Source organism: Furipterus horrens, unplaced genomic scaffold, assembly GCF_987537825.1.
Source record: "Furipterus horrens unplaced genomic scaffold, mFurHor1.1.pri manual_scaffold_1, whole genome shotgun sequence".
NCBI lineage: Eukaryota > Metazoa > Chordata > Mammalia > Chiroptera > Furipteridae > Furipterus > Furipterus horrens.
In genome coordinates, this window is record NW_028327171.1 from 194,241,147 (window position 1) to 194,259,140 (window position 17,994).

The 17,994-nt window shown below is 37.4% G+C and overlaps 1 protein-coding gene across 1 annotated transcript in view; it reads left to right on the forward strand.

Moving 5' to 3' along the window:
* The window catches only part of PARD3B (par-3 family cell polarity regulator beta), a 966,908-nt gene that overhangs the window by 865,332 nt on the left and 83,582 nt on the right, over positions 1–17,994 (forward strand). Inside the window, exon 21 of the mRNA XM_090282860.1 lies at positions 3,086–3,221. Within this exon, the coding sequence (XP_090138986.1) occupies positions 3,086–3,221 (136 nt within the window). The remainder of the gene's footprint in view (positions 1–3,085; positions 3,222–17,994) is intronic.

Genomic DNA, 17,994 nt, shown 5'->3' on the forward strand with positions numbered 1-17,994 from the left:
CATTGGGAAAGAATGCCGTAATTTATTAGTGATATCTTCTCTGGGTAGAAAGTGGAGTAAAAGTATGTTTGCTATATAAGTTTCCGTAAATTATAACTATTATGATTATTACTACTATTATGATAAAGGTATTTTTTATATTCGTTTTCAAATTTCTGTATCCTCAACACAAAATAGAATCAATTAATTCCTTTGGTTACAAGAGCTGTGCATATCATTTTCATTGATGTGATGGTGAACTTGTGCCTGTTATCTGCAGAGAAAAGTAAAAAATGAAATCAGAATTTTCTATTCCTAATTTTATTATATAAAACACCCACTTGGAAAAAATATGACAGAGGTACTAACAGTGAAATCGGAGTCGGGGAGAAAAAAAAGAGAGAAGATAGTATTGAGATGTAGTCCCAGGTTAGGCAGGTTTGCACAGTGGCCCATATCTACTTTAAAATATTCACACAAGGGAGAAGGGACAGCATGTTTTAAACTTAGATGGTCCACGACTTTCTAGACTTTTTTCTGTTGTTTCTCTGAAGCCAGATTTCTTTCCTGTGTGAATGTTCATGTTCCTGTCAGCTGTAAGAGATTTTCTGACTCCTATACACCTGATTTTGTATTCTTGCACTAATTCTTCTATCTGAGAGCTAAAATCTGATAAAACTCATATTTTTAAGTTTGTGTATTTCTAGACATATAGAAGAATAGTTTATAGTCTGAGTATGATTTTTCCCCACCACAAATGGAGGAAAATTGCAGAGTTTTTTTTTTTTTTAACAGTGCTTTATCGGTTTCATTTTTTTTTCCCCATTACTAACGACTTCATTCTGCTCGAATTCAATGCTTCAGTTTCTCTGGGTAAGCTAACAGACTATGTATGTGATGTTTGCACTGTGCTGGTCAAAGTCACCCGGTGTGTTCAAGGAAGGCCGTGCACTCACATAATCGGCAGAAGCCTGCATGTTGGATACAGGGACCCCAGACTGCTCCTCATACTCATGCACAAAGGGAGTGGTTCCAAATAGCTTCCTATTGTTCAGAAAAGCATTTTGGGCCTTCCATATTTTTCTTATTTTTTTCAAGTGCTCAAGAAAAAAAAACTTTTATTTTTATTTTTTAAAAAGTATGGCATAGAAAGAATTATTTGGGAGTTTTAAAATACATATTGAAAAAAAAATAAAGGCATGTGCTCTGTAAACGTTTGTCTTTTCTTAATCAAAGGCATCGTCTGCTTATTGTCTGTAAGGCAGGTAGGAAGCCAAGAACCCAGCACTAACTTTGTGGAGAGGCTGTATAATACTGACACATGCTCATGCTCTCAGTTAACTTACAGTCTAGTTTGGGAAGAATGCTTTTCCTCCAAAAGATGTTTAACCACCATTTTCTTGTTATAGTTTACAGGTATAATGTTAAATGTTTTAACAAAATGGTATAAGACCTCTCTCTATTGCTTTCAGATATCTTATTTTATAAGATCTCTTATTTAAACTTAAAACTCAGCTGTAATATTCGGGCATCTTCTGGGCTTGTAAAGCTGTTCATAATGGTGCCCCACTTACCTTCCCCAGTAACACCTGTCTCTCCTCCCTGCTCCCTCCCTCCCATATACCCTGAATACTAGAGCAGTGACTCTCATACTCATGAAACATGAGTGTCATTATGATTGATAAGTTGTTACAAATTTAGTTAAAATACCAACATTTGCAAGTGATATACTTTTTTCACTAGAGTATATTCAAAACAACCCTAACCACCAGCACTCACTTTTATTGTAATTTGCTTCCTAAATGAGAGAGGGAAGAGAGCAAATATTAACTGATATGTGTGTATGTCAGGGCAGATGAAGTTGGGGACCACTGCTTGTCCCAGATGAGTTACTTGCATCTCCCCAAAGCAAGATGCTTTCTCATTCCTGTCCTTTGCATGGCCCTTTCCTCTACCAGAATTTTCTCATCTCACTTATCCAGCTGTTGAGTATCTATGCATCCTTCAAGATTCAACCAAGGTGTCACCTCCTTTATGGAGCCTTTTGCGATCTTCTCCTGTGCCTCTGCTCTCTCACCTTGTCAAAGTTTACACAGTGTATGTTTTCTCAATGCCTCTGCAGATCTGTGATATTGCCTGTCACGGTGGATTGTAGTCTTCTTTATCCCTACCAGTCCCCTAACTCCCAGACTGTGTACTTTTCGCAGACAAGGATTGTGAATTGTTCATTTTCACTTTCCCAAATCTTAACTTAAGGTCCAACACAATAGCACTCTCAGTTACACCTCAAATGAACCAAAAAAGTTGAAAACCGTTGAGTTCTGCCTATCATTCTTCTCTTGTTTCCTAACCCTGAATTGTATCACATGATACTGGTTCTGTTGAAATGATGGGGACAATACTAGTTAAAAGGAGCCTCTGGCTGACCAGTTTGGAGTTGAGTGGATGGGTCACCGGGGAAGCTATGGTTCCTGAGAAAAAATAGTTGCTAAAGTAGGAAGAGAACCTTAGACAAGTAACCAAGATGACACATTCTACTATCACCGGCTTTCTGTTTTTCTTTTTACTTCTTGGCATGGTGTCATTTTTCCTTTCCCTATGGCCAGCCTGTTCCCATATATTGATAAGTACATGTACCTCACCCCCCCCAAGTCCCAAAATTCATGAGTCTCACTGAATTGAAAACTGGCACATGCCAACTCTGAGTCACCCCAATATTCAGGTCAAACAACTGGTCTCACATAGGCATCAGTTAGTTGAGAAAAGGAGATGCCCACATTGAAATGTAACCAAACTCTGGGTATTACTATAAGAAAAATGTGATAGCTCTCTCAATTGCTCTGAAGGTCAGGACCTTTTTTACCTTTTGACTTAAAAGACATTTATTAATTTCAAGGTAGGTGGTCTGACCCTTGAAGCTAAAGGTACGCACATCAGGGCTGATTTTTTGTTCATTGGTATTACTGATTTCACAGTTTTTCTTGCATATTTGAATGACATTATTGAATCTTCCAAATGTCAAGGTCAGCTTCTTTAATAACAAGATCAAAAAGTGAGTTTCCAGGATGACGTGCACTGTGTGATTGTGTTTGTTTACGTTCTGTAGTGGCCGTCCCATGAGCGGAAGTGCTGACCGCATCCAGAAGCTGCGGAAGGAGTACTATCAGGCTCGGAGGGAAGGTTTCACGTTCTATGAGGACGACGAAGGAAGAGCAAGGCCATCTGATTATGACCTTCATTGGGTAAGCCGATGCCTGCTTCCAATCACTGAATTCCTCTTTACTGAGATGGTTTAGAGCCAAAGAGCATGGCCAAGGACGTTCTATATCTATCAAGTTATATTTAGGTTACCCTAGCCACAGCCGTCCTCTCCCACAGACGTCATTCACATAAATCAAAGCACCGAATGTACAGTAGTTCAGTTTAATTGCTCTCATGTTTACTCCCTGTTGGACTTATATACTGGCTTGGGGTGGAACAGATGTTTGCTATTTTAAAGAGGACAAAGAATCTTTGTCATCATCTACTGAGCCTTAATCCTTGCCCTCCATCTCTTTGGTCTCAGACATCTAGGCAAGCATTAATAGGACCTGCAACACAAGTCATCTTGCCTTTGGAAAATGCTTATTAGAAGTAAACATCAGAAGGGTTTTCTTCAGAGATATCAATTGTTTGAATGGTGCATCTGAACAATTCACGTCTTTGCTCTTACCAGACACTAGATTATTTTATTTTGAGACAATGGCAATTTTTATATTAGAGGATTCTCGTTGTCAGTCCCTCAGCATTTGGAAACAGAAAAGAATATTGTGACACCTAAAGAGATCATCTCTGGGGTTGTTTTCAGGGTAGTGTGATTCATTCTCCTGCCTCTTACAAGAAGGCAAGGCTGTACTTAAACAGTACATTAGACTCTTGAGCATCCACAAAAATGCCCCAAAGGAGGGTGCTTAGAATTTGATTAAAAGTACATATCACCTACTTAGAAGAGTGCCTGACACTGAGGATTTGGTGTGGAATCAATGTTAGCTCTCATTGCTGACATTATTATTGGGGCACAGCTGTATGTGGTCGTAGTAACATCCCCTTGTGCATCAGCTCTCGCTCCCTTTGATGATTACTGCCGTCTACTACCGTTCTTAGTGCTTTCTTAAGAAACATGTAAGGAACTCTCTTATCCCCGGTGGCCACTAAAGACATCAGCTCTTTTGAAGGGCAAATCTATTAAAAGAAAGGGTACTTTTCTGATTTTTCACACTCATATTTTTGCTCACAAGGTCAGGATTGGGAGAGCAAAGTCCAGTGTCCGAGCTGATTCCTGTAGTTTTCACTTCAGTGCTGTAACCTCTCATGTGTGACGCTCCGCACTTCCACGCTGCCGTTTTACAGTCGGTTTCAGCATTCACACTGCCGTGCAGAGCAACTGCAGCCCTTTGGCCCAGCAGGCTCTTCCACGTATGATAGATTTTTAACAACACTCTTCAGAAATGCATCGTAAGGACAGGCAGCCTCCAACCAAATGACTTCAGCCTCTTCCAGAGGTAGGCATCCTGTGACCGTAGGTCAGAACAAACAGCTGTTTTTTGGTTTTATTACAGACATTTGGATTAAACAGAATAACATTAACAGTGATGAAGCAACTGGTTATTTAAATTCTCAGTAACAGAAGAAAACGATTTCTAGAGAATAACAATGTAGATAACAATTCCCTGCATTTCGAACTTAATTGAGATTGACTTGCTCCTTAGTCAAACAAACAAGCAATAAAATGAAGGGAAGTCATTTCCCCCCTAACCAAAATGGAACACCCTGTCCAATGCATTGAAAAGTCCTCCATCTCAAAACCATTATGAGCAAAATAAGACAAGTTATTTTAGAGTAAGCAGTCTTGACTTTTTGGCCTTATTTTCTATGATCTCTTTACATCATAACCAAAAGGTTATTTCACAAGACTTAAAGTTTCCTCTGACCTTCACCAAACCTGAGCTAGAAAACTGCACACTGAGGTCTGTCCTATCTTACTGATTCTATTTTTATGCCAAGCAAAATCGTAACTGGACAAACAACCTGGTGAGTAAAGAAGTATCTCTATTTTAATTTGTGTTTCCCATGCTCAGATGTGTTGAGTGTTGCCAAAAGTGACTGATTTTATGCTTCCCAGACAATTGGGAACTAAGGCTTCCCAAAGGGATGCTTGGAAAATGCTCTGTCATAAAAGACAAGAGCTCTTTTTCATCACCTGAGATACTCCAAAACAGGGATTAGAATCTCAGCGTCCTTTCCTGTCCTTTCTCCAAGCCAAGGAAAAAACACTAGTGTCTTTTGTCCAGCATAGGCCTGAGAAATTGCACCGTTCTCTTGCTGGTTTTGGAGAGATCTAGAAAAGCAAGTTTAGAAAGTTAACATTTCACTCCTGTTAGTCAGCCAGACCCAACAAGACAGCTTTTATGAATGAGACTGCAGTCCCTGGATTGTGCTGCTCTTCAGTATCACTTGTTAAATAGTTATCAACAGAGGGGGATGAATGGGGTCTAAGAGAGGGCCTCCAGGTAGTCATCAAGGTTTCTGATTAACAATTCTAAAATTAAAACATTAATTCTGATCACTTCTAAGCACCAAAGTAGTTTGGCTTCTCTAACAAGATAATTAGTACATGGACCAGTGTCATCAAAAAATACCGTCATGGACTCAGAACTCACCAAGTCCGGTACTTCATTGAGAGGCCTAACAAATATTCCCAAGTCCCATTACACAGGGGAACTTCTGAGCTAACAAGAAGGAAATTAGGAAAACAAGTTACCTAATAACTACATTTGAAGTAGTTTTAAAATAGGCCAGAAAGAAAGTATGCTCACAAAAATCTTCAAAGCCAAATGATGAAAGCAAACACTTGATTATAATCCATGCTTATTTTTTGAAAGGAAAAATATTTTTACAAATGAAACTAATAGTCTTCCTTTGGCTGGCCTTGAACCTTCTGAATCTTCCCCAGCCATCTTGTTGGTAGTTCTCACCATTATCACGCCTGCCTAACAGCCCAAAGCTGAAGACTTCTCCCACTATTCTCTTGGATTCTTCCTTGCTCTGACATCATTCTCTTTTCCTTCTCTTTTCTCCATGTCTCCTATTCAACTTAACCAATATATACTCAGACTTAGTGTAGGCTAAGTGCTGGTAACAAGAATATAATATTATCTCTACCTTGGGAGAACTCACCAATCTAGCCATGAATATAGACATCTGAGCTCGACCTAAAAAGGACAATAATATATGTGAGAAATGCTATCTTATAGAGAGGTATGAGCTTCTAAATGAGCTCGGAGAATTAGCAATGAACTCTTGTGGAGGCAGGGTATGCAGTTAGGAGTGCTGGGAAAGCCACAGAGACCATTTGAGAGTTGCCTCAGCAGACACACTTTGTTCTTTTTCTCTTAAAGTTGGTGTTTTTCTTTTCCCCAAAGGAGCTCCTAATTTATTCCCTTTATTTGTGTTAAAATCAGTGAATACACACAGATTGCAAGATTTGTAAATATGGACATGAGACCTTAAAAATCTTTTCAGCCAGTCTGTTTTGTAGCTGTTCTCCCATCCAGGCTCTGAAAGGCTGTAAAGAACAAATTGAGAGAATTTCAATGGCTCCAAGTGAAAAGGGCTGGTGAATGTTTATAGGCCAATTAAGTAAGCAAGATATGCTAGCTGGGAAGTGTTAATATTTGCCAAAAGAAAACATAATACCTGTTATCTGCTGGTATTTTATTTTCCGTAAAACTTGTTAAGACTGTGACAGTCCTCTGGCAATAAGCAGGGGGATTTTTGTTGTTGTTTTTTTGTTTTTTTAGCAGATAAAGATTGTCTGTTTATTTGACAGCCACATGAATATCCTGTAAATAATTTCAGAAATAAGATGGCTCTAGAGTTTTAGAAAAAATACCAGTACCTTTATTATTGTCTTTTGTACAGAGCAGCATGGACTATACCATATCTCCTCCTGGCTTTTTTTTTAACTCTTTGACTAAATTAGAAAAATGTTTATCTGAAGAAGGGGTTTGTAGACACATGGATGGGAAGGAGGTATGCTGGTTTCCACTGTCATAAAAGGCATGGTGATTTATTTTTCTGGCAGAGAGGATTGATTCAGGAAGGTGATGGTTGGGTGAGTAAATGAAAACATTCTGAAAGATTTGTTCACCTTATTATGAAGATGGTCTAGGAAGCAACCTAAGAGAACATTCTTGGCAACTGTCTGGACAATGAAATACATATCCGGTGAATTCTGAAGTCAGAGGAAAGGGAGAACAAGATGCTGAGATCATATTAGCCATCTTGAGAAAGGGATTTAAGATGGAATGTCTAATAGCCACACAAGTATAAAAACCATCAAAACATTATTTCCTAAAAATGAGGGAAAAAAGAATGAGCTCCTGCTGTCAATAGGCCAATACAAGAATTAAGATGAGACTGAGTTTTCCTTCTCTGCTCCTTAAATTAAAACTAAGGACATCGATAAACAGTCTTTGATTAGTCAATGGCTCTGCAAAGAACAGAAACATAATACAAACTGGCATAAGCACAAAAGGAAATTTTGTGGGCTTATATGACTTTAAAGCCCATTGGCATATCTGACTTCAGGCAAAGCTGGATCCAGCGCCTCCCTACAGGCCACTAGGAGTCTTTCTTCTTCTCTCAGTTTTGTTATTCTCTCTGAAGGCACCATTCTCAGGGATACCATCTGGTGTCAAGACAGCCTTCAGCAGCTTCAACCCAACTCTATAGGAAGAGACTGTATCACTTCCATACATCCAGGAAGTCCTAGAACTGCTGTTCAATGCAATATTCAATCACTTATTGACTCAACCTGGGTCACATATCTACTCTGAATTCCTATGGCCAGAAAGATGTAGTACTCTTACTGACCAGAACTGGGTCACAAGGCCACCCCTGGAACCAGAAAGTAGAATCAGAGCTACATAAATTCCATAAATAAATATAGGTAAAGAGGTAGTCCCCAAACGATGAAAGTGCTATCAACAGGAAGGGAAAATCAATTAGGTCTCATCTATAATGTCTAGGTCTAATAACAATATAAAATTCCTCCACCATCTTAGATTTTTAAGGGGAAAAGAAAAAGAAGAAAAGGCCTTTTCCTTTGGATAGTTTCCTGTTTATCATCAGAAAGAACAGGTCTATTATCAGCCTTAAACTTGCTGCCATTGTTGGCTAGGTAAAAAGAAAAAAAAAATTTTTTTCCTACTGGTCCAGGATCTTTGAGTTATCCCAGGAACCCACATGGCAAGTAAAAGTTTGATTCACGCTCAAGCTGGGAATTTGTTCCAGAAGAAGGCAATAGAATTCTTTGAAAGGACTAAAAGTGATTCTCATTTTTTGGGTAGAATTGCTCTATTTTACGTCCCCTTAGATTATTTTTGAGTGAGTGTGTGTGTGTGACAAGATTGTATTCTATATCGGTCGGCAGCCGTCCGTCTCGAGAGACGATGGTGTAGCTTCTTAAGAGTCTATCTGCACTGCCGAGAATGGCTGTGCAGTCCGACTCGGGAGTGACACGGTATCTGTCTCCTCCCGTGTTGAATCGACATCTTGCGATGACGCTGGAGTGTCCTCTCCAGTGAAGCTGAAGCTACAGAGCCTGGGCAGGGTGATATGGAGGGTCTGCTGTTGCCCATGCAGCAGACCCCCCCTCTCTTCGCAGCTGAAGGGTCCAAGGGAAAGACGGAGTCAATACAGCTTGGCTTCAGGTGCGCCACAGGAGTTGCCGGTGTTGACTACAACGTCAAACCGCCTTAGGGACTCCGGCTCCGGATTTTCTGTCGGGGTTTACTCCCTTAGCCTTTCCGCTGAAGAGGTATGCCGCAAGGCAGCGGAGGTTTTTTGGAGTCAGAGTTTTCCTTCTCTGATGTGCCCTGACTGGAAGATCGAACCAGCGACACTTTAGCTCGCAGGCTGACGCTCAATCCACTGAGCCAAACCAGCCAGGGAATATGTATTCTATATACATACATCAAAATCATTATGTTGTACACCTAAAACTAATGGGTTGTTATATGTCAATTAAAAAATATTCTGTTATTAAAATCTTTAAAATATGGAATGAAGTAAAGAATTGGAGCCATCAGAAGTACCCATCCAGAAAGTGCTGTAGTTTAGCTCCCACCGGGAAATAACCAACGCCTTCACTGTCAATGAGCCCTCTAGAGCTCCATAAACAGTTCCTTCCCAGTGTGTCCCTCCATCATCAGATTAATATTGCCCCTGAGTTCCTAGCATAGCTGAACTGCAGAGCAGAAGAGGTTCTGAGGCAGGAAAAAGAACCCACTGTGTCACTAGTGGACTTTGAGGTTTGATCGAACTTGGTATGGGTAGAACACTAAATGCCACTTAAAGAGTCGGGACACCTAGATTTCAGGAAGTAGTGAAAATTTGAGGAAAGAAGAAGACAAAAATAAGTTTAAGGGTATTTTTTGGGTTTTTGTTTGTTTGTTTTGGTTGGTAGCTTTATTTCATGTGTATTTCAATGTGGATTTCAAAGGAACATGTTGACATATTAGCTATATGGGAGAAGATCATGTGAGTGAATGTCTAGCTTTTAAACATAGCATAAATCATTTTGAAAGGAGGCAACATGTTTATAGGCAATTCCCAACATAGATATAAACTGTGTTTCAGAAACCCATTTAGAAATTGCCAATTTGGAACTGGGAATGATTTCCCATAGGAAAAAAAAATTATTGGTTGTGGGGCCCCTGACCAACCCACAAGAGCCCACTAAAATCCAGTAACCTCGTGCTAATGATAGAACAGTAACCTAGGAGCAGGAGCAGGGAGCCATCTGAGCCAAGAGGTGGAGAAGGAAATTCCCTTTACCTCGTTCCCTCATATACTCTTGAGATGTTCTCTAGCCCTTTCCCATTTACCAGTCTTTAGGGTGTCTCCCCAGGTTTCATGACCCTTAATCACCCCTAATTCTGCATCATGGCACACCACTTAAGCCCACCCTTTCCCCCAAAGTGCTCGGGAATGCAAAGTAACCTCTCTCCCCATCCTCCGTCCAAGTCACCATTCTCTCAGTGCAGTTCATCTGGGAGAGGAGGGAGGCAAAATCTGACCCATAAAGGTCCTTAACACTCCCTGAGAGACTTCTCTGTTTGAAGAAGACATTTGATTAACCTGATTAAGTGCAAAATTAGGTACTTAGGGGACGTCTATGAGAAGGGGGCAGGAGAGAAGCTAATGGACTCTACCCCTAGGAACTTCTCCTTTATGAAACAGAGAAAGGGCCCATGGCCTGGAGGTCACATTCTTGATGTCTTATTGCTACTCCACAGCCTGAAGTTTCTCCAGCATTTCTCTTTCATACACAGAGCCCAAGGCCCCAGATCTCCCAGTCTAACTGGCTTTCTGTGGTCAATGATCTGATCCTGAGAGTGGTACTGATTTCTCCTGCAAGCTGGTCCTCTCGGCCCCCAAAGGAAGCCTTTTGTTTCTAAGTCTGTCCTCTGTGGCCCACGGCCAGTTGCCACAACTAACATGGACCATGACTCCTCAGTCAGCACTGTCTGAAAATCTCCCCTGAAGACAGCTACTCTAAACTGCTTCTACCTTCCCATCGGTCTTTCTAAACCCACAGATGACTTTAACTTTAAATATAATGATGTGGCAGGTATGGGAACTGTCTTAGCATAATGTGTGAGAGCTTGGATTGTGAGCTCTCAATCACATCCAGGCTACACCGCTTACTAACTGGAAATTTGGGCAACTTATAAATGATTATGTAAAGAATATTGTGTGGCCAATGGAATACTATGCAGCAGAGAGAAAGAAGGAACTCCTGCCATTTGCGACAACATGGATTGAACTAGAGAGAATTATGCTTAGTGAAATAAGCCAGGCAAAGAAAGAAAAATAACATATCATATCACCTAATACAGGAAACTAAAGAACAACACAAACAAAGGAACTAAATAGAACAAAGAGCAGAATAGCAGTCAATGGGGGGAGGGGGGAGGGAGAGAAGGGGCATAAGTAAGGAAAGGGTCTAGTCAAGGAACGTGTATGAATGACTCATGGACATGGACAACGGGGAGGGATATGATTGAGGGAGAAGGAGTGGGCTGGGTGGGGGAGAGCAATGGGGGAAAAATGGGATAACTGTAATTGAAAAACTAAAAAATAAAATTAAAAAAAAATGATCAAGTACTAGCAATTAAAAAAAAAAAGAATATCGCGTGGCATGTAGCAAGTGTTCAATAAATGTGAGGAGTTTAAGTAGTACACATACTGAGGTGTTCAGAAACTGCGTGCCATTAGCCAGAAAACCATTCTATCATAGTCATTATTAGAGCTTAATTACAACATCCTGGGACATTATACAACACACAAAGCATTCAGGAGTCCTACCGGTCAAACTCGCTCTGGTTACCACTGAGAAGGTCCCAGTCCCTTTAGGTAGTGATTGTCAGGCCTTGTTGTCAGGCACTTTTGGCAAAGCCCCTTGGGTAAAAAAGTCAAAACCTATTTCCTTCTCCCACACACAAAAGTGCACGCCTTTCATCCCTGACCCTGGGGGCACACCTGATCTTTTTAAAGATCTTCTTCCAAAATCAAAGTCCAAAGACCAGAAGAAAGTTAGAAGCTTCTGCTTTCAACTCTGCAAAAACCCTAAAGCAAAGAAATACCAAGGTCTAGTGAAGGTCTTCAAATAGGGGATAGAGGGAAACACAAAGAGAATATTTGCAAATTATTTACTTAATAAATTATGCTACAGCCAGATGAATATCAACAATGGCAGCATTTACTCAGTACTGATTCTACCAGATACTGTGTAATAAAAAATACCTTCTATCAATTAATCCAGACAAGAATTCCATAAGGTTGTTGTAGCTTTCATCCTATTTACAGATAAGAAAACTACGGTTCTAAGACTTTGCACCTTACTCAAACAATCATTAGCCATGCTGATTTTCTCATCTCTGCTAATTCTGGGACTAGAAGGAAAGGAGGACCACTGGGGCGCTGTTTACACTTCCTTTTACATGAGAAGTTTGAAAGAAAGAGAATCTCTTATTAGTCATTCATAAACCTTATAAAAACTGTGTTCTACCTCTGCTGAACCACTCTTTAATTACCACTCGTAATTTGTTTTTTTAACCCCATACTATTGAACCAAAACCAGATTTGGGTATTGTTTCATCAGTTCTCTGTAAAAGCTGATATGAAATCATTCTTTTTATGCTGTAATCAAATGAGTTGGCCTATCTCTGGCTCTGACCCAAACCAAAATACCAAAAAGCAGAAAAAGAAAGTTCAGAACCACATTATTTTTCCCTAATATGTCAAAAAACGCGATATTGCACTTACATTAGAGTCAAAAGAGAACTCTTTCTGCTTGTAATGAGCAATTAATTCCAGCTCAGGATATCAAGTTTATAATAGGTTAACTTCCCCCAAACCACAACCGTTTGTGTTGGATCGTGAAACCCAAAATTACAACTTCTATGATAATCACATTCTTTTCTTCAACTGCAATGGGAGAAATGGCCATTTCATGTAATATAGGAAAAACCATAGCAGAGACGCCTATGAATTCCAGACTCCCTAAACTATTCTCAAAGCTGTTGAATACATTTTATTTTAGCAGAGTTCAAAAGTCCCAAAATAAACTTTGGGTACCAAAATTTTAAATGAAGATCTTCGGAGTAGAAGATGAAAGTCCACTTAACTGGCATTTATAACACATGTAGCACTTAACTACGAAGGCAATTAAAACTCGACGTGAGCCACGTTTGCGATCAGATTCCGTAGCCTGGAACATCCCTTCCACAGCCGCCCAAGCTGGATCAACCAATCAGGCCGCTGCAGGGGCCATCTTGTTCTTTTGACTCAGTCGTTCCAAAGTTCAGTAACTAGTCTGGTGTTATGGTGGGAAAAAGAAAACGCACGGAAAATTCTTCTCTGAAACAGGAAGAATATGTGAACCAAAGAAAACCCTTAAATACTAATAATCACTACAGTGGTATCGGAATTGCCATTCTCCATAAGAATAATTACTGTTTCTGAATACAATTATAATGTCTCACACTAGACTCTATAACTTTACAGCCCTCCTCTGCATCTCATTAATTTCTCTGTGCTTCATTCTGAACCTTGAAATCACAGTGCTAATTTTCAGAGCGCTTATGAGAAAGGGCAAAAGGTGATGCCACTAATTTCAGCTAGGCTGACAGGAAACCTTTCCATTTATTCAAGTAAATGATCTAAGAAGAAAGGGCTTAACAGCGTTATTATAAACAATTAAGAAATTGTTTCTTTTCTGTTTTCAAGATAATACTTTAATAAAGTAATGGAGTTCTTGAGTTTTATCTTTCTGAAGGTTTTTTCAAATGATTTAGCTCCTTCTATGTGATCTTTCATTCAGCCTATTCCCAGACATAGCTCCGTTCCCTAGCTGGCAAAGCCAAAGCAGCAGGTGAGGGAAAGAGATTTTCCACAATCATTCATTGCTTTGCTGGTCTCATCATTCACTGAATACTTGACAATGTATGGGTAAGTGCTCAGCAAGTCCAATGATTGCATCAACACTAACCAACAAGAAGGAGGACCTCATTGCTGTGTGTATGTGTGTGTGTGTGTGTGTGTGTGTGTGTGTAAAGATATTAATGTTTTGCAGTCGTTCCTTTTGAGAAACAGTAAGAAATGTTGTATGAGAAAGACATCCCCTGTCATGATCAGATGTCTTTTCTGTAGTGAACCTTCTGGCTCACTCTCTGATAATGGATACTTCCAAACCATGTGGCGATCCTTCATTTTTCAGTTTTATTTTTACATCCTCACAATTATCAAGAATCCCAGATTGTTTCTGAATAGCAAGTCTATTTTTATTGTTTTGTATATATGTCAGCTACTTTTCCTTTCTTCATATATTTAGTATGGACCAGATTTCCTGTTTTCCATGCAGTTCCCTTTGTGGCAATTTCTCAGTTTTTAATGGTCAGGCCGCACTCCAGCAGCAGTGGGCTGGGTGTCTGTGTGGTTATAAGGGAATCAGAGCCCCACATTCCAGAAGAGGGGGTTATGGCCTTTTAAGTGATGGGAATGAAGGCAGAAAGAAGTCTTTTAACATTGTACTTAAATTGGTGATTGTGAAAAAATATCATGGGATTTATAAGTTTATGGTTTACATGTGGTTCTATTTTTTAATTTTCCAGTTTGAGAAAGTGGATAACATTCGCCTTTCTGCATATGTGTAAGGTTTAAAAAATCTAATCTTAATATACATGATAAAGGGGGAATAAAAAGATGACAAGCAAATAGGAAAAAACTAACATTTTGTTTTAAGCATTCAGTATTTCCACTTCATTGATACATAAATTTAATTTATCAGAAATGTGACTACCTTCTCAATTAGAAGTTCATGCGACTTTCCTAACCTTCTTAAAGATTTTTATATCCAAAGTAAGAAAAAAACCTGTTTCTATCATCAGTTAAGAAGAATAAACCCATTTTCATTTATGTTGTGTCACTTTGGCCCCAGGATTGAAGAACAGAATTTCAAAGCATGTAGTTTATTCATTTATTAATTAATTCCTTAGACTTTTATTTGGTGGCAACTTTGCTCTAGAAATTTACTTGACTCTGAGAATTCAAAAATGAATAAGGAGTTCCTGTCTGGTGGGAGAGGCAGACGGGAAACATAATTTAAAATATAATGAGATATTTAGAAATAATTGTGCAGAAAAAAATGATAAGTGAATACATAGACTACCCAAGAATTAATAAGATAGATTTCCTTTCATCCCAGATGTTTCCCTTGTGTGTTCAGCCTTTCCTTTTGTCTGCATGTAGGACACTCCAATTGCCCTTTGTAATTTTTAAGCAAATATAAGGTGGCTTTTAACATATGTTTTGTAATGATACTTTTCTTTTGGCTCAACCTCTCATTTTGAGGTTTTGAAAATTTGTGCATCGTCTGTCCTAGTTACTGAGATCTGCCCTACAGGTTAATTTTTCAGTCTGTGTATCACAACTTATTAGATGATCATAGCATCAATTAGTTGGTCACAACTGACAATTTTAAAGATTTAGAATGGCCCAGAATAGGTACTGGCTGGGTAGCTAATTTGGTTAGAGCACCCTCCTGATAATCCAAGGTTGCCAGTTCAATCCCTGGTCAGCGCACATACAAGAAGTAACCAATGAACACATAAATAAGTGAGACAACCAAACTGATGTTTCTCTCTCCCTCTCTCTCTCAAATCAATAAGTAAAAAAAGAATTAGAATAGAGGGTATGACAAGTAGTAAATAATACTATTGGTTGGTGAATTTTTTTGTTTCATATCCAGGGCATGCACACCTACACATATGTACTAGGATATATATAAACTATATTTCTTCCTATGGGTTACGATTTTAAAAGGTTGAAAAACTCTATACTTTAAGTTCCATATTTGATCGGTGTATTTCATTTATAAGGACCCACATGGTATTTGTTTCTGGGGGCTCCAAATTTTTTATGAGTAAATGTTTTTGAATACATTCTATCTGAACAGAGTTTGCTTTTCTTAATTATATCCATATATCAATACAGATATACATATATACTGGTATTTAAAGATAGATATGTACACAATTTGCAGGTGTTTTAATGAATTTTAATTTAGCAGCTAGTGGTTTATGTAGCTATTGAATAAACATATTAAAAGAGGTTTTAATTATATAGACAAAATTTATTTTAAAGACTGTGTGGATATAGTTGTTATACACTAGTCTTCCTTGTTTTCCTGAAAATAACTTTTTCTTTTATATTTAAATTTTTTATTATAAATGTAATACATGGTCACTGTAAAAAAATTAGATAATTGATAAAAGCATTGAAACAGAAACTTAAATTATCTATTATCTGACCACACAATAAATGAACACTATGTTTTAGAGTATTTTCTTTTCTATAAATACATGCACATACATGCATGTCACATGTAGCAATTAAATTGGAATCCTATTGGATATGCTGTTACGTAAGCTACTTTTTCCACTTTCTATTATATTGTGAGCATTTCTCATGTCATTAAGAAATGTCAATTTAATATTAATGCTCAGTACTTTCTAGAAATTATATTTAATAATTGATTAATCACTATTATTGTTGGATACTTAAGTTATTTCATCATTTTTATCATAAGTAATGATGTAATAATTAGCATTATAAATAAATCTTTACACTCTTATTACTCTTAATCATAAATCAATACAAGATTCTATCTAATATAAGGATATGAAAAAATTTTAAATGAATACAAATTGCCCAACTTGCCTCGAGAAAAGTTGATAAGTTTATATTCTCCCAAAAGCATATTTATATTAATAGAGTTTCTTCATACTGAATAGCTCTTGCAATTCTGAAAAAATAAATCTATACTCATATATGCTGTCTGTTTTTCTGTGAAGATAGAGCTGGGCACGGATTGCTGGTATTTCAGTTGTGGTTTCATATGTATATTTGTAAGTGCAATTGATATCTGAGCTTTTTGTAACCTTAGCAGTATTACGTAGAAGGGTTATATTACCTTTGTAAAACAATTTTAGTAGCTTTTTACCTTTTTCTGTGCTTTGTAACAATTTCTATAGTCTAAAAATTATCTCTTTGTGAAGATTTAAAATAACTCATCCATAAAACTGTCTAGCCTGATGCTTTTTTGTGAGTAATTCTTTGACATCTTTTCCAACTTTTACCGTAGATAGAGATCTTTGGGAAAGGAGAGATTTTCTCCTTTACTGAATTTTAGAAATTTTCTATTTTTTTCTATACAATCACTTATTATATTGATATTTTCAACCTTTTGGTATATTTTGTTATCATTTAATATATTTAATAATCATTTTTTACTTCATTAACTTATTTCTCTTTTCTTAAGAAGAGATAAAGCAAATGTTTTAAATTATTTTATTTTGTTAATTATTTAGCTTATTTATTTCAGTTACTTTTTAAACCTGTTTAATAACAGTATAATTTAAATCAATGAATTTGCTTTTGAATTTAATTTGGTGTACTTCCAGAAGTGTTATTATCTTAATGTTCTTATATTTTCTTGGAATTCTGAAATTAAAGATTTTATCTCTTCTCTGAGCACATTACTCATCTGATCATTATTTAAATTTTTAAGAATTTAGATGTATTTAAGATTATATTATTAATATATATATATAATTTTCATGCTTTGTAGTCAAGGACAGTGACTTATGCAATTTTTGCACTTATTAAAAGTTGACCTAATATATGTAATTTTTGTCATTTAAAGATTTAAATTAATTAAATTAAAACTAATGGTTATATCTGTTATCATTACTGGCATTACTCTTTCTGTCTTTTTGTCTTAGGCTTTCTCTTTTGTACACCCTTTTCTGTTTGCTACCTTTTACCCCATGCGCTATATTTACTTGATTATTTTATTTCATAACTTTAATCATTCTGACTTAATGAAAACATTCTTTATCTCATTTTCTCTATCAAATTCAAAAATGACATAATCTCTGTTGAGTCCCTTCCATGTAAAAAAAAGAAAGCTCCAGGACTGTATGTTATCACAACTTTCCTTCGCATTTTCGCTGCTCGTATTTTAATATGTATTTATTGTGTGCTTATATTTTAAGTGCTGTTATGGTGCTAGGGATATAACAGAGAGCAAAACAGGCAAAAATCTTTGCCTATGGTACTCGCACTGTAGTGTATAACATACCTATATCCCTATGTTTTCTTAAATATAAGCCAGCATAGCTATACACAAAATACATTTATTAACAGCTTTTCAGGAAAAGGACAAAAGAGACCACGACATTAAATATAAGCTTTCATATTAAGAGCCATCACCATTTCACACACTTTTAAGCATGACAAATGTATGTCCTATAATTGGTAAAATATGGTAAAATAATCTTATAAATTATGTTGTTTCTTGACATTATATATATTTATTTATCACCTTGATCTGTCAAAGACAGATAA